Source organism: Ammospiza nelsoni, chromosome 6 (assembly GCF_027579445.1).
Source record: "Ammospiza nelsoni isolate bAmmNel1 chromosome 6, bAmmNel1.pri, whole genome shotgun sequence".
Lineage (NCBI taxonomy): Eukaryota > Metazoa > Chordata > Aves > Passeriformes > Passerellidae > Ammospiza > Ammospiza nelsoni.
Window position 1 is genome coordinate 62,647,280 of NC_080638.1, and position 23,980 is coordinate 62,671,259.

The window sequence follows — 23,980 nt, forward strand, 5'->3', positions numbered from 1 at the left end:
CGGCGCCGCCTGTCAATCACCCGCGCGACGCCCCCGCCGCGCCGCCGCTTTGCTTGTTGGGTTGGCGGCGCCGCCCGCCCGCCATCCTTCTTTCCTTCCCTCCTTCCCTGAGAGCCGGTAAGGGATGAGAGACGGACGGGGAGAGGGGAGGAGGGGATGAGAAGGATGAGAGAGGGGAGCGCAGGCTTGAGAGGGGCCGTGAGGGGAGCGCTGAGAGGTCTCATGGAGGAGCTGGGGGGATCTGGGCACCTCCGCAGGCAGAGTCGGGGTGCGTGACGATCCTCGCTTCAGGCTCTGTGGGGATGTCCGGGTGTCGCTTACAGGACCGGGAACATCTCCGTTACTGGCGGAGGATATCCGGGTGTCCCTCACGGACCGGGAACGTCTCTGGGGCTGTCCGGGTGTCCCTCACGGACCGGGAACATCCCCGTTACTGGCGGAGGATGTCCGGGTGTCCCTCACGGACCGGGAAGATCCCCGTTACAGACTGGGGCTGTCCGGGTGTCCCTCACGGACCGGGAAGATCCCCGTTACAGACTGGGGCTGTCCGGGTGTTCCTCACGGACCGGGAACATCCCCGTTACAGGCTGAGGATGTCCGGGTGTCCCTCACGGACCGGGAACGTCCCTGGGGCTGTCCGGGTGTCCCTCACGGACCGTCGGTTCCTTCCGTGCAGGCGGCCATCCCTGTGGATGCCGGCACAGCTCAGCTGCGAACAGCTCCTGACTCCGGTGGATACCGAGAGGCCTCGCCCGGCTCAGGGATCGCTTCCCCGGCTGGCACAGACCACCCGCGCTGGTTTGAGCCCATCCAGGCTTTTCCAGCCCTGCAGCCGGGACCGAGGGACGCCTCGGTGCTGTCTCAGTACCGCGGAGCGGGGATGAGGACATCGGCCTGAACGCTCTGGACACCAGGTAGGTGACAGCCCTGAGCCGCCCGCAGCTTGCTCGGTGATGTGCACCCAGTGCTGGCTGCTTTCCGGGGATTTCGGGGGGCTGGTTCCCAAGGAGACTGAATGGAGCAGCAGGAGCAGCAGTGGGTGATGCTGGTTCCAGCAGGGAAGTGTTGGAATTAAGCAGGTGGAGATACCAGCAGATGGTGATTCCAGCATGTGGTGATGCTGTCAGGGAAGCGGTGGATTCGTTGTCCTTGGAAATGTTCACAAACCACTTGGGGACATGGGTTAGTGGTGGGTTTGGCAGTGCTGGACTCCTCTTAGGGGTTTTCTCCAGCCTGTGTGATTCCATGCTGCAGGGTGTCTGCTGTGCACAAGAATCAAAGCCCTCCTCTCCTGGTGTCGGCAGAGACAAAGGCTGCACTCTGTCCCTCCTGCGGCCTTGGATAGCAAGTGAGACCTGGCTGCTGGGAAGTTGGACCTGGAAATGAAAATGAAAGTGAAACTCTTCTGGAAGTGGCAGGATAAAGGGCAGCATGGGAGCATCAAAAATCCAGGCAAAAAATTCAGCAAAAATCCAGGCAAAGCACACTGGGATGCGCTTGGATGTTCCCAGGAAAGGATCCCTGTGCTTCAGGATGCTCCCACAGCTGCCCCTGTCGGAGGCAGGGAGATGCAGTGAGTGCAAAGGGCCAGTGGTTATTTCAGTCCCATAATTGCAGGCTCATCCCAAAGCTCTGGAGAAGCATCTCACTGTTATTCCAGCTCCAGATGCTGGGGAATTGCAGCTCTATCATTCTTCTCAAATCAGTTGTGTCCAAGAACTTGCTTTTGGAAAATTTGAAAGGAGTTGGGTTGAGCTCTGTGCCAGCTAACTGGGTGATGATAATGAACCTGTGATAATTATCATGGGTTTGTGATGATGAACTTGTTGGCTGTGTAAGAAAAGTCTGGAGCAAGGAAGGGACATGTGTAGTGAAAAATATTAAAAGTTAATATAATTCCAGGCAAGGAATCATGGGTTGGGTTGGAAGGGACCTTAAAACTCATCCAGTGCCACTCCTGGGGACACCTTCCACTATCCCAGGCTGCTCCAAGCCCTGTCCAGCCTGGCCTTTGACATTTCCAGGGATCCAGGGGCAGCCACAGCTGCTCTGGGCACCCTGTGCCAGGGCCTGCCCACCCTCCCAGCCAAGAATTCCTTCCTAATATCCCATCCCACCCTGCCCTCTGGCAGTGGAAGCCATCCCCCTTGGGGAATGATTGGACTCAATGATCTTAGAGGGCTTTTCCAGCCTTAAGGATTCTGTCATTTTTCTGGATCACCCAAAGGAAACCTGTTTGCATGGGCAGAAATGCAGGAGGAGCTGTCAGTGTTCCTCTCTGCCTTGCATTTTTGAGCAGCAGCAGGAGGGATATTTGTGCTGGGACATCCAGGTGAGCTGGAGGGAGAACTTGAGCCTGTCCATGCTGCTGGAGCTAAGGGATTGAGCCAGCCCCACGTGGGCTTGGGGTCTGGTTTGAGCCTCCCCTGCCAGGAAATCTGGGAGAGCAGCTCCCTGGGTGAGTGCTGCCAGAAGGGCATGGAAGGCAGGTGAGAATCCTGCCAAGAGTCTGTGCCAGCAGGGTGTGGGGTGAATGTCCTGCTGCACAGAGAGCCCTCACTGGGGTCTGTCAGCGCAGGAGAGCTTGAAGTGACTCCATTTGGGAGCATCCTGAATGCTCCTGCTGTAGGAACATTACTTAGGGAGTTAAAACTCACCAGCTGAGACCTCTGAGGGTGGAATGGCATCAAACTAACAGGGGTGGTGGATTTCTGGGGAGACACTGGCACAGGGTGCCCAGAGCAGCTGTGGCTGCCCCTGCATCCCTGGCAGTGCCCAGGCCAGGCTGGACAGGGCTGGGAGCAGCCTGGGATGGTGGAAGGTGTCCCTGCCATGGCAAGGGTGGAACTTTGGTTTTTAAGGTCCCTCTCACCCAAACCATTGTGGGTTCTGTGGTGATATTTGGACAAGACAAAGTGTGGATTTTCCATCACTGGCATTAAAGCCCAGGCTGGTGGAGTTTCTGCTGAGTCCAGGGAAGGCCGTGGATGGTGGGGTGGTTCCAGCTGGCTGTGCAGGCCAGAATTCCAGCAGGACAGCAGCTCTTCCTTGTCCTGTGACTCTTAAATCCCACCCCACAACACCCTCCTGGGGGATTATGGCTTTTTCTGACTTAGAGATGTGGTAACTGAGAGGTGCTTTAAAAACTTCCATTTTATTTTTAGTTATATGTGAAGGGTGAGATAATACAGATGTTATAATTTCCATTATTATAATTAGAAGTGAACTATTCATTATTTATAACAGATGTTATAATTTCCATTATTATAATTAGAAGTGAACTATTTCTTAATGATAAGTGTTTTTTAGCTTATTAGTTTTTGTTACATTGTGTTCTAAATGTTTTAAAGTTAATTATTTAAAATTACCCCTCGTGAGTCTTTCTACAATGCATTTTTTATAGTTTTATTTTTCTAAAGCATTTAGTTTTATTTGTAAGGTTATCTTTTGGAATTTGTTTCTTTTTTAATAATGTTTGCTTTATTTTATAGTGTTTCTTTTTTAATAATATTTGCTTTATTTTATAGTATTTTTTAATAATGTTTGCTTTATTTTATGGTGGTTATAAGTTAGTATTTCTTATTTTAAGGTTTGTATATGAAAATATATAATATATAATATATAATGTATAATATATAATATATAATGTATAATATATAATATAATATATATAATATATAATATATTATATATTTTATAATATATAATGTATAGCATATATAATATAATATATAACGTATAATGTATAATATATAATATATAATATTATATATAATATTATATATATATTATATATATTATATAATATTATTTATATATATATATATATATATATATATATATATATATATATATATTCTATTCTATTAAACTTTGAAAATTTTTATAAATTTATTTCTTACACCCTCCCCTGAGGATAAATATCCTCAGTGATAAATCTTGGCAGCTGAGGAGGAGAAGTGTGCTGGAAAGCAGCTGGGACCAGAGGTGATCACAGCCCATGGATTCCCAAACAAAGCTGAAGTGGCACAAGCAGTTTCTGCCCCCACAGGAGTTTGGGCTGGATATTTCTGGTGGATTTGGTTTCACTTCAGGTCACTGCAGTGACCTCAGGCCTCTTGCCTGGCTCTGCCTTGGCATGATGGCAGTGGGACATGAGCCAGGCCTGGCATTCCCTCTGTGCTGTGCCAGGCTGTCCCCTGGCCATGGCTTAAGGTTTCCCAGCAGTGACACAGAGCTGCTTCACACATCCCTGGTATTTCACACATCCCTGGCAATCCTGCAGGTGTCAGTGGTGCAGGGCTCTGGCTGTTTCCAGCCCTAGGGCGTTCATTTTCCATGGATGGGAAAGAGGTGACAGAGGAAATGGCCTAAAAGCTGAATATTCATGTCTGGGTTGATGGGGGGCAGAGGGAAGCTGCTGGGCAGGAGGGAGGGGTGAGGAGGTGAGAGGATTTGAGCAGGGAAGGGGTGAGCACACGTTTTCACTGGAGCCCAGAATGGTTTGGGTTGGAGGGGACCTTAAATCCCATCCCATTCCAACCTCTACCATGGCAGGGACACTTTCCACTATCCCAGGGTGCTCCAAGCCCTGTCCAGCCTGGGCACTGCCAGGGATCCAGGGACAGTCAAAGCTTCTGTGGGCACCCTGTGCCAGGGCATAACCACTGTCACAGCCAAGAATTCCTTCCCAGTCTCCCATCCATCCCTGCCCTCTGGCACTGGGAGCCATTCTCTGGCTCCTGTCCCTCCATCCCTTGTCCCCAGTCCCTCTCCATCTCTCCTGGAGCTCCTTCAGGCCCTGCAAGGGACTCTGAGCTCTCCTTGGGGGCTGGAGTTATGTTTTAAGCTGCTGACCCTCTCCTCCAGATACAATCCTGAGACATCTTTGAGTCCTTGGAGGCTGCTCCTCTTCCTCCCTTGACACTGAGCTCTCCCATTTGAGCTGGCTGGTTCCCACGTGCCAGGATTGTGTTTGTTTTTCCATCCTGCAGTAGCCAAGTTTGTCATTTAATAAACATCACCCCCCCAGCCTGATCCCTGTCCCCTCTGTCAGCCAGGGGAACAGATGGGAGGGCACAGCACCAGAAATGCCTGACACTGCCCAAAGCTGGAAAGGAGACAACTGGAGATTTTGAGATGAAAAGAAAAAAAAAAATTAATGTATTTCCATCTCTGTTGTGCCTTCAGGCCTGGTCCAAAGCCCTGAGCTCCTGGAGAAGGAGCCTGTGAGGGCTGAGTGTGCCTGCCCTCACTCCTGGAGCATGGCACAGGATCTTTCCCTGCTTGTTTTTGGAGTGTTGGAGCTTGGGCTGATCCCAGGGCAGCCGTGCTGAGCTGCCAGCCTCTGCCAGGGGTTGGAGCAGTGACAGCCCACGGACACAGGGCTGTTTGTTGAGGGAAGCAGCTGCAGCTCATGATGTCAGTTCTGCATGGATTCAGTCCCAGCATTGTCCCTTTGTTGAGCAGGGAGCAGCCACGCTCCAGCAGCAGAGAGCAATCCCTGAGGAGCAGGCTGGGGAGGAATGCAGTGGGAAGAAGGTGCCTCCTCATCCTTTAACCTCCTCACATCATCTGCCATGGCCTGGAGTTGTGGGATCTCAGCACCTCAGGACGGAGGTGCAGAGCGGCCGAGACCACCCTTGGGGAGCTCGGGAGTCCTGGAATGTTGTCAGAAGTGTCTGGTGGCTGGACTTTGATCCGACACAGGAGACGAGACCTGTATGAGGACTGGGAGGAATTCACTGGGTGAATTGTGAAGGGATGAGTTAGTTAAAGTGTAAAACACAGGGTTTAGGATTTTGGTACAGGGGGGTCTAAAGAAGTAAGATGGAGGAATTGGGGCGTGTCCTGTTCTTCTTCTTCTTCTTCTTGGCCTCCATCTTCTGTGGTGATGGTGGCACTTTGGGATTGGTTATTACTAGAAGTGCACCGGTTAATAAGGGTAGAAGGTATTGGGGAAAAATGATAAATATTGTACACGTAACTTCGGGTATAAAGATAAGTGACCGCCCGGGGGCTCGCAGTGTGCCCATGGCTGGCTTGCTGTGCAGACCTCTGTCGGGCTGAAAGAAAATCTTTTAGATAAACAATTAATAAACACCGAGACCGAGACAAGATCAGAAGTCTCTCCTCGTCCTTTGAAGCGCCGGCTCTTCAAGGCCATCCCTGGGCCTTTCCAGGCCACCTAAACAGCACAGAAAACTTACAAGTGGCGTCCCTGAGCTATCTCCGGTCATAATTCAGCAAAGAGAAACATGAAAATCTACATGGAGTGAGAATCCCAAAATCCCAGATTGGTTTTGCTTGGGAAGGACCTTAAAGATCATCTTGTTCCATCCCAGGGGCAGGGACACTTCCCACCAAAATCAATCTGTTCAGGAAAATTCACACTTAATTCTCTGAGGAAGTCAAGGTGGCTGCTGAGAAGTGGCAAAATCAGCAGCCAGAAGCAGAAAAGATTTTACAGAATTCTTGTCTGACTTATTGCTACACATATTTTAGGTCAAGGGCAATCTGATTTTTTAATTAATGCTTTAAAGGTTAAATTGTATAGAACGTCTGATCACAGAGTAAAGAAAAAACCCAGCAGTATATACAAAAATAGCATCCATTTAAGTTACATAAATCCTTATAAATATAAGAGAGAAATCAGTTATTCTATAAAAAAAATAATTTGGAACATGTGTTCCTGAAGCACCAGCAGAACATCCTCATGCTAAGGACTTCAGCTAGCAAATCTTTATAAATATACCTGCAAAATTCTCCCTCACTCTGACCAGAAACAAGTGCCAGAAGATGCACATTTCTATTTTGCTCTGAAACAGGAGCTCTCCTATTTGAACCTCAAATGGCCATTGAGTTTTTTGGCAACCACAACACATCCCATCCCTTTGCAAACACCTTTCAGGGCCACAGAAATTCTGCTGGCACCCTGGAAGCTTTGTAGCAGGAATTGAGACAGTTTGGGCGGGGGTTTGTGGATGCTGCTGTCACTGCTTTGATGCCTGTGCATGGAATTTTTGTTCGACTCAAAAGAAATGAAAAAGAGGGAGGAAAAGCAGCCCTAAAGCTGAAAGCACTGAGGGTCTGTGCACTTGAAGGGACACTCAGAGAGAATGGAGTGGCCTCTGCTGTCCTCTTTGCAGTTGTCTGAGTCACCTGTGGATTGAGTGACTAATTCATAATATCCTCAAGATGTTTGTGTCATATTAATAATAATTTCCACTGTTGGAAATTACAGTCATGTAACAGAGACTAAAACAGAGAGACATTCATATATGTGTTTGTGTGTGTTTATGTATTGTATTTTATTTTTATTATTTTTTCTCCCAGCTGTGACTCTCCTGTGCCTGTAGCTGGGAACAGCCATGCCAGCCCAAAAGGACAGATGGGTTTCTTCCTTGGTTTTCCTTCTCTTCTCCATCCCACTATGTGGAAGTGCCAGCCTGCAGCAGGAGCCAAGCCCCCAACACTATTTCAGTGGCTTGGAAGCTGGAAAAGCATCCTTGGCTTTTTTCAGCCCCAGTGGTACGTGTTTAATGTGAGTTTCCATCAGCCTGAGGGCTCAGCAAGGCTTGGTGAGAGTGGAACAATCACTGAATTATGCAATGCTTGGGGTTGGAAGGATCTTAAATCCCATCCTGCTCCACCCCTGCCATGGCAGAGACACCTTCCACTGTCCCAGGCTGCTCCAAGCCCTGTCCAGCCTGGCCAGGGACACTGCCAGGGATCCAGGAGCAGCCACAGCTGCTCTGGCAATTCTATCTCAGCCAGGAATTCTTCCCAATCTGCCCTCTGGCAGTGGAAGCCATTCCCTGGGTCCTGTCCCTCCATTCCTTTTAAAGAGTCTCTCTTCATCTTCCTTGTTGGCTCCTTCAGGCACTGGAAGGCTGCAGTTAATTCACCCCAGAGCCTTTTCTATTTTCTCAGCCTTTCCTCTGGCAGAACTGCTCCATCCCTCTGATCAACTTGTGGCCCTCCCCAGTGAAGGGGCAGTTCCTGAGGTTTTTAAACCCAAAGGGGTTTTGAAGAACTGGTCAGGTGCTGTGTTTTCACAGTTCCAAGTGCTCCTGACCCCTTGGGATGGGTTCTTTCCTGCCTGTGTCCTCAGGCACAGTCCCTCAAACATCTTCATTCATTTTCTGGATTATTTTCTGGAGGCACTCTGGAGGAAAAAGCAAATTTCCTAAGAATTTTCCCCTCTTCCATAACACCTGCTAGAAAAAGCAGGAATCCCTTTCATGAAGGAGAACTCAAGGCTGTCATGGATTAGGAGAAGATCCCTGACCTTCCTTTTGTTCTTCCTGATCCCCTGGGTGTGATTTCCCAAAGACATTGGCATGGGCTGAGGAACATCTCCCACACCTCAGCGTGTGGCAGGAGGATGCTCTTCACCCTGAGGACTCGCAGAGGATTTTTTTTTGTTTGTTTCAGTTTCTCCTGGTGCCCAGCCCTTCCTGGAGCACATTGAGAGCTCAGCTGAGGCCCTCCAGGACTATGGTGTTTCTGTGGTGAAGGTAAGTGGGGCTCAGGGAAGCTGCTGGGTGGGATGGATGAGTAGGAGATGAGCAAGGAAAGATGAACACAAATTTTTCATAGGATCATGGACTCACAGAACAGCTTTGGCTTTCAGGGACCTTAAAGCTCATCTCTCTCCACCTCACCTTCCATGGACAGGGACACCTTCCACCATCCTGGGTATCCCTGTCCAGCCTAGCCTGGAACATTTCCAGGGATGGAAAATCCCCAGCTTCTCTGGGCACCCTGTTCCAGTGTCCATGTTCCATGATGGATGAGGTTGGTTAACTTCTTTTCAGCTCAGTGCAATAAATATTTCAAACAAAAGAGTTTTTAGCTGAAATTTTATGCAGATTCACAAATCCAGGCAAGTGTAATTAGACTCTAAGAAGTGTTTACATATTTATATTTGGATTTATTTAATCTCCTCCAGCTACAGACCAGGGTCAGTAAGGAAGCACTGATCTGTCACTTTGAATATGCTGGGCAGATCATGGGGTGCTTTGATCCCATCTGACCCAAATCAGCAGGCTGAGCTGGAAAACTGAAGTACAAACTCCCCTCTTCATCTGTGGCCTCCATTGTGGTGGATTTTCCCTCCCAGGAGGTTTGGAGAGGCTGAATTTACACTCTTGCATGACAGAAAGCTGTAGGGGCTGTGTGGGGTCATTGTGGGGCTGCATCTGTAATTACATGTATTTGCTGTCTAGGTGAATTGTCCCAAGGAGGATGTCTCAAGATATTGTGGAAAAGAAAATGCATTAAGGAAAGCCTTCCTGTTCAGGTGAGGGGCATTTCTGGGCTCTGCCCTGGGATTTCTTCCCAGTTTGAAGGAAATGTTTGAGGGAAACACTGTCAGGAGTCAGAGATGTCAGTGGAGGAATGAGAGGAGCCATGAGGACAGCAGTGACCTGCACAGTTCAGCCAAAGGTGCCCCCAAAATTCCAGCCCAGGCAGAGGAGATGCTTTGTCCTCAGTGTGGATTCTTCCATCCTGCCCCAAGTTCCTTGGAGCAGCAGAGGGATGAGCTGTGGAATGAAACCACAGGAGAAACTTTCCATCAGTGTTCTGCTGTTCCTCTGGCCTCCCTCCCCCAGACCTATACTCAGACCTCAAGGTTTTGGGTCTAGTCCAAGAAAGAAACACTTTTTGGTGCTCTCCTTGTTGGTGGGGTTAACTCTTCTGCCCTGGGTGGGAAGGTTCAGCTCCTGGTCTCCTAGGGCTGTCACATGGAAGCTTTTCCATGAATCAGCTCAGTTCTCATTGACTGTTGTACTGACAATCATGGAATAATTAAGGTTGGAAAAGACCTTTAAGGTCATCAAGTCCTACCATTCCAAAGACCTTTAATATCATCAAATCCAGCCATTCCAAAGACCTTTAAGGTCATCAAGTCCAACCATTCCAAAGACGTTCAAGATCATCAAGTCCAACCATTCCAAAGACGTTCAAGATCATCAAGTCCAGCCATTCCAGAGCCCTTTAACATCATCAAGTCAAATCATTCCAAAGACCTTTAAGGTCATCAAATCCAACCATTCCAAGGACCTTTAACATCATCAAATCCAGCCATTCCAAAGATCTTGAAGATCATCAAGTCCAACGGTTCCAAAGACTTTTAAGGTCATCCAGTCCAACCATTCCAAAGACCTTTAAAGTCATCCAGTCCAACCATTCCAAAGACCTTTAAGATTGTTGAGTCCAGCCATTCCAAAGACCTTTAACATCATCAAGTCCAACCATTCCAAAGACCTTTAAGATAATTGAGTCCAACCCTTTCCCCAGCTCTGCCAAGGCCACCATGTCCCCAAGTGCAGCAGGAACCTGCTCAACCGGGCTTGAACGATTCCCAGCTCAGCTCAAAGACATCTCAAGTGTGTTCTGCCATTTCTCCATCATCCTCCCTGTCCTTCTGTGCCTGCCTTGGCTCCCTTTTCCCATGGATCCACGCAGTGAATCTCTCTCAGTGCCCTTGGTGACTCTGTTCTCTCTGCAGAGGGAACCGGCTGATCCGAGAGTTCCCCACCGACGCCCTGTTCGACGTCAACTCCATCGTCGCCAACGTTCTGTTGTGAGTCCAGACCACATCCCTGGAAGTCCATCCCCACATGCCCAGACCACATCCCACTCTCTGAAATCCTTTTCCTTTCTATTCGCACTAAATTCCAACCCCAGGCTGATGCCTTGTGTCCCATCTGGGTCACCAGAAACTGATGCCTTGTTCAGGCTGCCCTACAGCAGAGGCTGGATGGAGCTCCAGAATAAAGCAGGGATTCATTCAAAGCATCTCCTCCATGCATCCACCTTGGGCAGCACCAGAGCCCAGCCAGGGCTGCACCCAAGATCAACCAAAATGGCCCCAAAATGCACGGCCGGGCACGGGCTCTGTCCCTGGGATCAGTTCTGTTCCATTTGCACCTTGCAGTTCATTGTCCCATTCCAGCTTTAGCCCTGCAGTCCCACCCTGCTTGTTTTTCTCTCTCCAGCCCACGGGGTTTGTGCTGTGGGGCTGAGATTTGGGTCATTTGTCCTTGGTGCCCAGCTGGAGCAGGAATTGTTTTGTCTCCCTGCTCTGTGCACAGAGCTCACCATCCCATAATATCCCCTCAGACCCTCGCACTAAAGCAGCACAGAATGTGAAAAATAGAAAAGCTGAACCTGAGGCATCAAGGTATTCTAGAGGCTGCTCTCAGTCAAGCTTCTCTCTTCATAGTGGTTTGACCCTGTTAAACTTTTTCCCTTGAGATAACTCCCCAGCACACACCTGGGCTCTTCCATTTGGTTGTGAATCCTTAATCTGCCAGCCAGAAGCTGGAATTTTACCCTGTTTTTCCCATCATGCTTGTGTGGCTGCAAATTTACTCTTCAACCAGTTGCTAATGAGGTTTTTTCTGCCTCCTCAGTGCCCTGCTCTTTAATGAAGTTAAATATGTTGAAACACTGGCAGACCTTGAGAACATTGAAAATGTATTGAAGGGGAAGTCCAACATGGTCTTTGCCTATGTACCAGCTACTGGGACAGCAGGTATGGATGCTCATTTCCATCTTTCCTCTCTTCCCCAGCCTTTTTTTTTTGGTAGAATATCCAGGAGCTGAGTTTCTGACCCAAAATCCTGCAGATGAAAACCTGAAAGGGCCTCCCAGCCACAAGATCTCTACTTCCATATGCCTTGCTTTGTTTCCAAAGGGATCACTTGCACCAGAAAAGTTTTGCTGGGAGCATAAACCTTGAGAGATGGACTTGGAGAGGGAAAGCAAGCCAGTGGTTGCTGTCTTAAAAATAATAAATCCTGGCTCTGCAGAATGGATTCTCACACAGCACCTGTTTGCTGGGGGTCAGGAATGGGATCCAGCTCCAGTTGCTCACTTCCCTTCACAGTGTGTTTTCAGACAGACTCTGTGACATTGTACCAAGAGTTTCTGAAAGCCTGGGAATTGATATTTACACCTGGGAACTGATATTTGCAACTGGGATTTGGTATTTGCCCCTGGGATTTGATATTTGCACCTGGGATTTGATATTTACACCTGGGAATTGATCTTTGCACCTGGCAAGGATGAAACAGGAGGTGTGGAGGAAACAGAGCTGAGCTCACCTTGCCTTTCCCTTTCCAGAGCACAGAGCTGTGATGGAGGCAGCCTTTGTCTATGGAACCATCCACCAGTTTGTCCTGACAACTGAGGCAGCACTGCTGAAAGCCACCAGGTACATCCAGAGACACCCCCACCATGGAGAGCTGCTGCCATGCTCTGTTTGCCTCACTCGTGGTGTCTCAGATTCCCAGAGCAGCTCTGGGATGGCATTAGGATGCTGTGCCCAGGGTGGACAGTCAGATCTGTTTTCCAAAAGCTGCTGGTTGTGTTCCTGACCTTGCTGTTTGTGGCTGTGTTGGGTGGGATTTCACAGGATAAGAGCCCTGTGTCTCCTTTCTGTGGCTGGTGGATCAAACCTCAGCCGTGGGTTCCCAGGGTAGTTGATGTTAAAATCCTAAAGCTCTTTCCCCACAACTTTCCAGGAGAGTTGATGTTAAAATCCTAAACCACTCTGGTATCCAAGAGCAAGGACTGTGGCACTGCTCATGGATTTGGGAATTCCCTCACTGGCCAGCCCCTTCCCAGGCAGGAGGAGCTGCTTTAGAATGGCAGATCCCTCCTTGTGACTGCAGGCAGGAGTGTGAGGGAGGAGCTGGGAACATCACAGGGGGTGTTGTTTCCTCAGCCCCAGAGTGCCCAGCTGGCCAATGGCACCTGGCTGGTACCAGCCTGTGGCTGCAGGGCAGAGATTGTCCCCCGTGCTGCCACTTCTGAGGCCACACCTCAGATCCTGGGGTGAGTTCTGGGCTCCTCATGACAAGAAACAGTGAAGGGCTGGAGTGTGTGCAGAGAAGGAAACAGAGCTGGGAAGGGTCTGGAGCCCCAGGAGAGGCTGAGGGAGCTGGGCAGGGGCTGCAGAATCCCTGAGGGAGCTGGGCAGGGGCTGCAGAATCCCTGAGGAGCTGGGCAGGGGCTGCAGAATCCCTGAGGAGCTGGGCAGGGGCTGCAGAATCCCTGAGGAGCTGGGCAGGGGCTGCAGAATCCCTGAGGGAGCTGGGCAGGGGCTGCAGAATCCCTGAGGAGCTGGGCAGGGGCTGCAGAATCCCTGAGGAGCTGGGCAGGGGCTGCAGAATCCCTGAGGAGCTGGGCAGGGGCTGCAGAATCCCTGAGGAGCTGGGCAGGGGCTGCAGGATCCCTGAGGAGCTGGGCAGGGGCTCACCTGGAGCAAAGGAGGCTCAGGGGGGACCTTGTGGCTCTGCACAAGGAGGGCACAGCCAGGGGGATGAGACTCTGCTCCAGGGAACAGGGACAGGACAAGGAGAAACAGCCACAAGCTGCACCAAGGTAAGTTTAAATTGGATATTAGGGAAAAATTCTTCATGGAAAGGGTTTTCATGTCAGAACAGGCTGCCCAAGGCAGTGGTGGAGTCCCCATCCCTGGAGGGATTTAAAATCCCTGTGGATGTGGCACTTGGGGACACGGCTCAGTGATGGCCTTGACAGTGCTGTGGGAACTTTTGGACTCTGTGATCTTGGAGGGCTTTTCCAACATCAATAACTCCATCATGAGTGACCTGGGATTTTGTCACACGGACCAGGGTGGCGCTTGCCGAGGTGCCGTTCCATCCTTGCAGCGTTTCGGGTTTGTGTTGTGGCTCCCGCTAGATGGCACGGTTGTCATTGCGCAGGAATCGCCTGAATTCTCCTCAAAGCAGCGCCGCCCCCTCCCGAGCTGCTGAAATGCCGGGAGCTTCTCCAGCAGGAGCTGCTTCCAGCCAACCCGGGCAGCGGGATTTGAGGTCTTAATAGTGCTTAATAGAGCTCTTAAATCCTTACCCAAAGAAGGTGATCCCTGTTTTAGGGGTAGGGAATGGGTTCATTGGAAAAGGAAAGTGACTTCCCAAAGTTACCCACAGACCAACAGCAGTGAGGGTGTCACAGCTAACCAGGGACACCTTCCACTGTCCCAGGGTGCTCCAAGCTCCATCCAGTCTGGTCTTGGGCACTGCCAGGGATCCAGGGGCAGCCACAGCTGCTCTGGGCACTCTGTGCCAGGGACTCCTCACCCTCACACTTCCCAATGTCCCCTCTCTCCCTGCTCTTTGTCAGTGGGAGCCATTCCCTGTGTCCTGTCCCTCTTTGCCTTGTCCCCAGTCCCTCTCCAGCTCTCCTGGAGCCCCTTCAGGCTCTGGAAGAGGCTCTGAGCTCTCCCTGGAGCTGCTCCTCTCCAGGTGAGCACCCCCAGCTCTCCCAGCCTGTTCCACAGCCCTGCCAAACCCTGGGCTTGAGGATAATCTGTGCAACACATCAGCAAACCTGCTCCTTCTCTCAGGGCACTTGGAACCCCTGCTCATGGTGGGTTTTGTCTCCTCTCTCACAGCCCTGATGACCCCGATGTCTCCTCTGCCTGGCTGCTGTTCTGCCACTGCCAGCAGGTCACAGAGCCAGCCCAGGCCTGCAGGAGGACGGCCCTGGCACAGCCCCTGACCCTGCTCAACATCCACAGGCACCTCAAGCTCATGGGGGCTCCACTGGTGGTAGGACTGGGAAGGAGGAGCTGCCTGGGTGGGAGGGCAGGGAGGGAGGTGAGAGGAGAGAGAAAGGCTGAGGGTGGGAATCTGCCCCTTCCAGGGTGGCTCCAGGCAAGGAGCAGGAATCAGCTGGTGCAGCTGCCTCACCAATTCAGGGCTGGCCAAAACATCAATAAATTATTGAGGGCATTTTCCAAATGACTCTTGAGCACTGCCCAATGCATATGAAGCTGTTTCCAGTGCTCTTGGTAAAGAAACCTTCCTGATGTTCTGTGTAAACCTCTCCAGATGCAGCTTTGAACCATTTCCACGTGTTCTATCCCTGGATACTCTGGAGACATCAGTGTTTCCTTCTCCACATCCCCTCAGGAAGCTGTGGAGAGCAATGGGGTCATCCCTCAGCCTCCTTTTCTCCATACCAGACAACCCCAAAGTCCTCAGCTGCTCCTCAGGAAGCTGTGGAGAGCAATGGGGTCATCCCTCAGCCTCCTTTTCTCCATACCAGACAACCCCAAAGTCCTCAGCTGCTCCTGTAGGCTCAGGAGCATCCCCTCAGAAAGCTGTGGAGATCAGTGGGGTCATCCCTCAGCTTCATTTCTGCAAACTAGACAACCACAAAGCCCTCAGCTACTCTTGTAGGCTCAGGAGCATCCCTTCAGGAAGCTGTGGAGAGCAATGGGATCATCCCTCAGCCTCCTTTTCTGCAAACCAGACAATCTCAAAGTCCTCAGCTGCTCCTCAGGAAGCTGTAGAGAGCAATGGGATCATCCCTCAGCCTCCTTTTCTCCAAACTAGACAACCCCAAAGTGCTCAGCTGCTCCTGGAGAGCAATGGGGTCATCCCTCAGCCTCCTTTTCTGCAAACCAGACAACCCCAAAGTCCTCAGCTGCTCTGAGGCTCCCTGCAGGAGTTTCAGCACCCTCTGGAATTTGCTATCAGTCCTTCCCACCTTGGTGATCACAGGGACAGGAGGTTCCCTCCTATTTCCTCCTTCCAAGGGGCAGAGAACTTCAGCAGCTTCCTGTTCCCAGTGCTCATTCCTGCCCATCCAGAAGGATGAGTGGATGAGCTGGGAATGCTCCTTCAGCCATTTTCCTGGGTCAGGCCCATGGAGCTTCATCAGGCACCTCTCATGTGCTGTCATGAAGCAGCACATCCAAGGCAGGAAGGGAAAGATTCCAGCTCTTGCATGTTGTGGCTGGGATTTTCAAACTGCTCCAGGGAGTGGATGCCAGGTAAATAAAAATGAGTGGAGATTTGACATCTGGAATTGCTAAACCACAAAAAAAAATCCCCACAAAATAAAGCCCAGGTTTTTAACAGGGAAGGTCATGACATGTTGGAACAGCTTCACTGGAGTTGTGTGGGTTCTGCTTCCATGGATTTTTTAGAATTGGGGTTGGAAGCTTTTTCCTGATGATTTCTGTGGCTTCAACTTGTGGAGCTGTGCTGCAGCATAACCCTGGCTGTTAACCCTGGCTGTTCTCCAGACAGAGGTTGCTGAGGACCCAGAGAAGATCTCCACTGTTCACTTGCAGCTCGGGCTGCCCCTGGTGTTCATCCTGAGCCAGAAGGAGACCTATGAGGCTGACAGGAGGACAGCAGAGTTTGTGGCCTGGCAGCTCCTGGGGAAAGCAGGAGTTGCCCTTTTGTCCAGGTATTTCCCTCAGGTGTTTCTGGTATTTCTGGTTTTTCTCAGGTATTTCTGGTGGTTTTGGGTTCTCCTTGCTTTTTGTGGGGTTTCTGAGCTGGGTTACCCCAACACCAGGATGACAGTCAGTGGATTCAATCACACTTGGATGAGAGGCAGTAAAACCAAGCTATATCCTGGGACAGAGTGTTTCATATTTAAGGATTTATCCAGAATTGTATTAATTTGGAAGTTTTGCTGGCTTAGGGGTGGAAAAATATTCAGATTAAGAGAGATTTTGGAGAGGAAACTTAGCAGTGATGGAATTGGGGCAGAAAGAGGAAGGGTGACCTTCCATGTCACACCATCTGATGCTCACTTTGTGTTTTGGAAGGGACCTTGTGGAGCTGAACGTTCTGCAGCGCTCAAATGTGGCCCTCAAGACACCAGATGAGGTTGGATGCTGGATTTCTTTATTGGACAACTCAGCTCTGGAGAGGGTGGTGGGATGTTGCTCATCTCTGGGATTGATTTGCCAGCATTCCCTGAAGCTCAAGGGGAAGTGTCTTTCCTGATTATCCAGAGAATCTGTGGATTTCCCACCCCTGGAAGTGTTCCAGGCCAGGTTGGACAGGGCTTGGAGCAACCTGGGGTAGTGGAAGTGTCCCTGCTCATGGCAGGGGTGGAACTGGGTCATCTTTAATGTCCCTTCCATGATTTGGGTGCTGCAGAGCCACTGTGCCTGCTGGGAAAGACAAAGCAGTGAGTTTATTTTGGGTTAAAGACATTGAGTGACATCTCCAGTACACCTTGAGGCAACACAAGGTTGTGAACTCCATCCAAGTGCAAATTCCCCAAAAGATTTGGATTTCTGAAAGGTGTCAAAAGATGGGAGAGGGACTGAGTGTGAAACAAAGAGCAAACAAGCAAAGCTCAGTGCTGGGCTGATGTAAGGCAGTGCCCCTGGCAGGGAGAAGGGCAGGGTGGGAGTTCAGTGAGGCTGATCAAGATGAGTTCAACCCTGCAGGGACCTGACCCAGCTTGTGAGGCAGGCTGGAATGGGCTGCTGGCAGATGCCAGGGAACACAGATGTCCCAGATTACCTGAACTGTCCCACTGGTGATTTCAGGTGCAGGATCAGACCTGAGCATCCCCTGAGGGCTTCCCCTGGCCTGCTGAGAGATGTGCACTTGGGTGGCTCTGGGAGCCCGTGGGAGGTGCCAGCACTTTGTCATTTCCCTCAGCTCCTGATCCACTTTCCATTTTCTCTGCAGTGCCTTTGTCTGAGCTGGTGCTAGCACTGGTTTTAAGCTGACAGGGTCTCATTTCTGAGAAATTCATGTTGCTTTTTTGCTTCTTTCCATGGGTGGCCAGTCCCTGTACACTTGGGAACATTTCTTCTGGCTGAGCTCCATGAGATAAAGGATTTTTTGAGCTGGTTTCCCAGGCTGTGATGGGCTCCTTGGACCCAGCCTGACCCCTCTAATGAGGGGATATCCAAGTACTTCCCTGCTCTCCTTTCCTGTTTGTCCACTGGGATTTTTCCTGCAGTGCTGGATCTGAGTGAAGTTGCTGGGAGATGGGGCTGGTGTTCACTTTCACCACAAGATCCCTCCTAGCCACATTTACTTACATAGCCAATTTTCCTTACATTTACAAGGAAACATCATCCTAGAGTGAGAATCAATCAGTTAATCAATTCTAGAGTGAGACAAACTCAAGCACAGGAGAAATGGGTTCAAAGAAACATTACCCAGACATTCCCCTGCTTGGCAGCTTCAGGGATCTGTGACACATCCCAAAAATAAGGAGTTGGGAGATGGTTCCCATCAACCTTGAGTCTGATCTGCAGACAAAATAAACAGGGGGGGATGTTGTGCTGCCACTGATTTATTGTTGTCCTCAGGGAATGCCAATCCAATACCTGGTCTTGGAAGACACTGATGAAGTTATAACCCTGGTGGAAGATAAGAACAAGGTGAAACCAATCCAGGAGGATGAGCAGGAGGAGGATGAGCAAGATGAGGATGAGCAAGAGAATAACAATCAAGGTGTGCAATTAATCAAGTGAAAAGCTGATTGTCATCAGACAGAAGGTGCAATCAGCATCAGACATGGCAGAGCATTAGAGAACACTTGCAAACCATCACAGTCACTTCATGGTGGCCACAAAGTGGCTCTTTCATTCTCTGAGGTCACTGGAATATGACAGACAGCTCTGATTTTTAGTGGAAACACCAGAGAGAAAAATCAGAGTTATTGTGTGAGGGACAGGAATGTGCTTGGATGCTCCAAAGGCTGGGGGGGGTTAAAGTGCACCCTGCACTGTGTCCTGTACAAGCATCTGAAAATCATCCACCCCTTTGGAAGGGTTTGAGACACGTTTTTGTAAGAGCAGATCCAGACTTGCTTCCTCCAGGGAGAAAACTCTGCTCCCTGCAATGCAGAATTGAAAATGAATTTGGTCTCTGTGCAAAACTGAGGGCGTTTTCTATAAAAAAGGAAAGGGGGCAGGATCCTAGAGGAGCTTTGAGTATTGTTCCACTCAAGGGCAGAGCTGCTGTGAGGTGGGATTGGGGCATTTTGGGGGGGTTTGTTTGTGTGTCTGTGCCTCCTCTCCCCATACAAGAATTCACTCACATCTCTGCTGAGAGGTTCTGGATTACAAAATCATGCACTGGGGTGGCCCAGGGGGTGCAGTTCCCCCTGCCCTGGACACACCTGGCTTGTTTTGTTGTTTTTTTTTGCAGATATTCAGGATGACCAGGTGGTGGAAGCAGTTTCCAGGGACAAGAAGAGAGAGCTGCCCCTGGAGCAGATCCTTGTCCTGACAGAGGAGAACTTCCACTCTTCCCTCCCAGAGGCTGCCAGGACAGTGGTGCTGTTCTATGCCAGCTGTGAGTATGAACTGTGGCCTGGCTGTCCCTTCTGTGACTTTGGGATGTTGTCTGTGCTTTCCATGATCCTGAAGAGATCCTGGAGAAAAGTTTTGGCCATTAATCTGTGCCACATCCTGTCCCATGAGCAGGGATTAAATACAAATAATTAAATACAATTAATAACAGATTAAATTAGTTCTTCTCATTGGCTGATAATAGCAGATATTATTCTGATATTAAGAGATTTTTAACCTTTATTTTATAAGAAAAAAAAATGTGGGACAAGAGGGGAAATTAAAGTAGCATGGACTCATGGGCTGGCCTAGACATGAAGCAGAAAGTTAAATTTTCCTTATTTATTTCAAATCCTCCGAGCTTTAAAGCACCTCAGGATGCAGAGATTGATAATGTGGCGTTGTCAGGGAGCAGGGTGGGGCTGGCTGTCCCTGGCTGTCCCTCAGGGCTGTGTCCCCTCTCCTGTGTTTCAGGGGAAGCTGTGTCCCTGGCCGTGCTGCGCTCTTACTCCGAGCTGGCCGCTCACCTGCAGGGTAAGGAACCCCAGGGCTCAGGGCTTCCCCTGCTCCTCTTGGCAGGAGGAAACAAGGCATTGGTGGCACCTCATTCCCTGGAGTGCACTCATTTTTCACCCCTCAGACTCCTAAGGAAAGCCATATCCACAGCAGGTGGTTTAGGAACCTTTGTGTCTGATTTAGGGATCTTTGCAGAGTCTCTGCTCCCGGAGGAAAAAACCACAAAACAGGAGGAAATGGCCTCAAGATGCAGCAGGAGAGGTTTAGGATATTAGGAAAAAATTCTTCATGGAAAGGATTGTCCAGCCCTGGCACAGCTGCCCATGTGTCCTCATCCCTGGAGGGGTTTAAAAACCACATGGATGTGGCACTTGGGGACATGGGACAGTGCTGGGGGAACAGTTGGACTCAGATCTTGGAGCTAAACTATTCCATGATTTTATCCTGGAAACATTCAGGGCCAGGTAGGATGGGGCTTGAAGCAACCTGGGATTGTGGAAAATGTCCCTGTCCCTTCCAACCCAAATGACTCTGTGATCCCCTTTGCTGGGCACAGTGACTGCATGAGGGAGAATTTGGGAAGGGCCAGGGGGTGACACAGAGCAGCAAACAGCAGGAACTGTGACCTGGAACATGGAAACAGGGTCCTGTCCTCCCCAGGAGACAAATCAATGTGCTGGGTGGCACCTCAGCTCTGCTGGAAAAAGGAGCTGTGATTATCCCTGACTTTGGAGGAAAATGGGACAGACAGGTGTGGGCAGGCCAGGGCACAGGGCAGGACAATGTCACATTTGCAGGGATGGTGCCTCCAGGGTTTGCAGTCTGGCTCAGTTGTGGGAGTTCTCACAGGTGGCCACAGAACTCCATAAATAACACAGGGATGGTGAACAATGAGCAGCACTTAGAGACAGCACATCAGGGAATCTGGGAACAAAAATCTGGCAGGAGGGATCCTTCAGCAGGGTCTGTGCAGTGTGAGCCCCACATTCAGGCCTCCAACCCCATCCCACTCTGCTTTGTGGAGAGAGGTTCTTACATGGGATTAATCTCATCCAGAGGTGCCTTTTTTCTCCCCTTGGCTGCAGGGGACACTGAGGTGGCTTCATCCCACTGTGGCACAGTGGGGAACTCACATGGATCTGGGCAAGAGCCATTCCAGCACCTCTGGAGGTGGCTGGTGCCTTCTCCTGGTTTTTTTTCTCCATCAAGGCTCATTTTTCCCGGGACTGGACACTGTGTCCTGCAGGATTCAGCAGTGGGAACATGAATGGGGTGTGCAGAGGACCCCACAGTTTTCTGGGAAGCAGCTGCAGTGGGAATTGCTTACAAGAAGCTGTTCCTGGGAATGCTGCAGGCAGTGCTGAGGGCTGGATTCATGGTCTGCATGAATTCATGAAGGGAAAGTCAGCAGCAGCTTTCATCTGGACTGAAATCCCAGGAATAAACAGGAAGGGACAGCAGAGGTTGTTGTTATGGGGTTGGTGGTGGTTTGGGGTTTATTTTGGACTTTCCCAGCAGCCAGACCAGCTAAAGGAGCAACACAGGAGGGTCTGAGGGTAAAACCAGCCCCTTCTCAAGAACACAGGAGGGTATGAGGGTAAAACCAGCCTCTTTCAAGCAGCACAGGAGGGTCTGTGGGTAAAACCAGCCCCTTCTCAAGAACACAGGAGGGTCTGAAGGTAAAACCAGCCCCTTCTCAAGAACACAGGAGGGTCTGAAGGTAAAACCAGCCCCTTCTCAAGAACACAGGAGGGTCTGAAGGTAAAACCAGCCCCTTCTCAAGAACACAGGAGGGTCTGTGGGTAAAACCAGCCCCTTCTCAAGAACACAGGAGGGTCTGAAGGTAAAACCAGCCCCTTCTCAAGCAGCACAGGAGGGTCTGTGGGTAAAACCAGCCCCTTCCCAAGCAGCACAGGAGGGTATGAGGGTAAAACCAGCCCCTTCTCAAGAACACAGGAGGGTCTGTGGGTAAAACCAGCCCCTTCCCAAGCAACACAGGGTCTGTGGGTAAAACCAGCCCCTTCCCAAGCAGCACAGGAGGGTCTGTGGGTAAACCCCAGCCCCTTCCCAAGGCAGTGGCCAACCCCTGGTGGGTTCTGCCCAGCCAGGATGTCACCATGTGTGTTCTGAATCACTTGATAACAATCTCAGGGCAGGGAAGCAGCCACAGACAGATTCTCAGCAGAGATCATGAACTGCCTGGGGTCAGGGCCTTTCCTCTGTGATCACTGAGGTCTCTGCAAAGACTCCCAGGCCAGATGTGACCCTGTGGAGTGACTCCAGTCTGCTTTCCCTGCCATGACCTGGGAGCAGACACAGAACAGCTGCATTGGTGGATCTGGAGATCCCTTTTCCCTGCTGCTGAAGGAGCCTCAGGGAACTGGGAGAACCAGCTACCAGAGGAACTGGAAAACATCAGAAGATGCTGTTCCCTGGCTCTCAGTGATGGCTGGAGCAGGAAGAAGACCTCAAGCTGTGCAGGACTGAGGACAGGACATGGGGAATGGCTTGGGGCACTCTGAGTTCCCCAGAAGCTCTGGTATTCCTGCCTGCTCCGGGGTGGAGCTTCCTTCCCAAGGGCTGGGAATCCACCAGCAGCTGTCTGAGGAGTGAATCACCCGTGCTGGAGGCACTTTGTGAGCTGCAGGAGCAGGTCCTGCTCCCCGTGCCAATTCTTTGTGCACAATGGCACTGAGAACAGGCCATGTGTGATCAGACACAGGGGAGTGGAGGAGGCTGGAGACTGCAATGACCCCGTGAGTCATCCCCTTCCAGCTGCTCAGCAGATCCTCACCAAGGGAAGCTTCCAGCCCTCAAGTGTTTTCCATTTGTTGAGAGATCCAGAGGAGCATCTCTGCCTTGCTGAATTGAGCAGGTTTTCTACCCTTGGAGCAACAATTTCCCATCCCCCTGGGGCTCACTGCTGCACCTCTGGTTTGTTTTGGGAGATGGGAATTTTTGGAAGCAGCAGGGTTAAGAGCAGAGGATGTGAAGGTGAGACAGTCCTGAGCATTTCTTGGGTGGCTTATTGGCCTTTTTTTTGCAAAGAAGAGAGGAAATCAGTATCTAAGAAGAGCAATAAATTGTGATGGAAAATGGTTCTGCTTCTCTCCTCTGTGCTCCTGGGGTCTTCTTGACCAGGGATTTACAAAGACAAGGTGGAAATTTAGCTCAGAGGCAGGAAGATCAGCTGCATGATTTAGCAATTTATATCCATGGAGCTTAAAACTGGAGTGAGGATTTCAGGGTTCATTGGGTGATGTTTTCCAGGTAGTTGTTCCCATTCTGTATTGGATTCTTCCTCTTGAAGTGCAGCACTTTGTACACTTTGTACATAACTTCTCTTTCATGTTGTAGTCTTTGGACCAGCTCTTCAAGTGAGCTGTTTTTTAATACAATCATGGAATTGTTTAGGTTGGAAAAATCTAACAAAATCGAGTCCAACCAGCACTGCCAAGTCCATTGCTGTCCCATGTCCCCAGGTGCCACATCCACACAGCTTTTTAATCTCTCCAGGATGGGGACTTCACCACTGTACTGGGCAGCTGTGCCAGGGCTGGACAAACCTTTCCATGAAGGAATTTTCCCTGATATCCAATTTAAACCTCCTCTGTTACAACTTGAGGCCATTTCTCCTTGTCCTGTCCCTGCTCCCTGGAGCAGAGCCCAACCTCCCTGGCCGTGCCCTCCTGGCAGGAGCTGTGCAGAGCCACAAGGGCCCCTGAGCCTCCTTTGCTCCAGCTGAGCCCCTGCCCAGCTCCTCAGGGATTCTGCAGCCCCTGCCCAGCTCCTCAGGGATTCTGCAGCCCCTGCCCAGCTCCTCAGGGATTCTGCAGCCCCTGCCCAGCTCCCTCAGCCTCTCCTGGGGCTCCATTCCCTTCCCCATCTCCATTCCTTTCCCTGAACATGCTCAAGCACCATGCCAGTCCTGCCTTCCAAATAATTTTAACTTCAAATGATTATAAGTTCAAGGGATTCCTGATTTTTCCTCTTCCCTATGGCACTGATGGTTTGTCTTGTCCTGGTTTTCTAAGACCTCTAGGACAGAGGTTCTTGCTGTTGCTGGGTTTAGTAGCACCTAAAACCACAGGGAGGATTTTGTGCTCTTCTTTCACCTTTCCTCCCCCTCAGCAGTGACCACAGGGCTGGACAGTCCCTTGCTGAGTTACTCAGTTCCTGAAAGTTCTGCTTGTTCAGTCATCAATGAAATGCTGCAGGTTGGGATGGGAGGGACCATCCTGTACCAGATGTTTTCCAGGCCAGATGGGGCTCCTTCAGAGCACGTGGTAAATTATTCCCTGAGCTAATATCCAAATATTAAAATTCATCTTTGAAAAGGCTTCAAGCAGCCTCACA

The 23,980-nt window shown here is 50.4% G+C and overlaps 1 protein-coding gene across 1 annotated transcript in view; it reads left to right on the forward strand.

Annotated features, from left to right (window-relative positions):
* Positions 1 to 90: 90 nt before the first annotated feature.
* Positions 91 to 23,980, forward strand: part of TXNDC16 (thioredoxin domain containing 16) — a 42,250-nt gene continuing 18,360 nt past the window's right edge. Inside the window, exons 1-14 of the mRNA XM_059474122.1 lie at positions 91 to 117; positions 677 to 914; positions 7,336 to 7,530; positions 8,437 to 8,519; positions 9,231 to 9,304; positions 10,517 to 10,591; positions 11,424 to 11,545; positions 12,136 to 12,226; positions 14,435 to 14,591; positions 16,076 to 16,242; positions 16,610 to 16,670; positions 18,122 to 18,266; positions 18,966 to 19,112; positions 19,583 to 19,642. Of these exons, the coding sequence (XP_059330105.1) occupies positions 7,371 to 7,530; positions 8,437 to 8,519; positions 9,231 to 9,304; positions 10,517 to 10,591; positions 11,424 to 11,545; positions 12,136 to 12,226; positions 14,435 to 14,591; positions 16,076 to 16,242; positions 16,610 to 16,670; positions 18,122 to 18,266; positions 18,966 to 19,112; positions 19,583 to 19,642 (1,342 nt within the window). The 5' untranslated portion in view covers positions 91 to 117; positions 677 to 914; positions 7,336 to 7,370. The remainder of the gene's footprint in view (positions 118 to 676; positions 915 to 7,335; positions 7,531 to 8,436; positions 8,520 to 9,230; positions 9,305 to 10,516; positions 10,592 to 11,423; positions 11,546 to 12,135; positions 12,227 to 14,434; positions 14,592 to 16,075; positions 16,243 to 16,609; positions 16,671 to 18,121; positions 18,267 to 18,965; positions 19,113 to 19,582; positions 19,643 to 23,980) is intronic.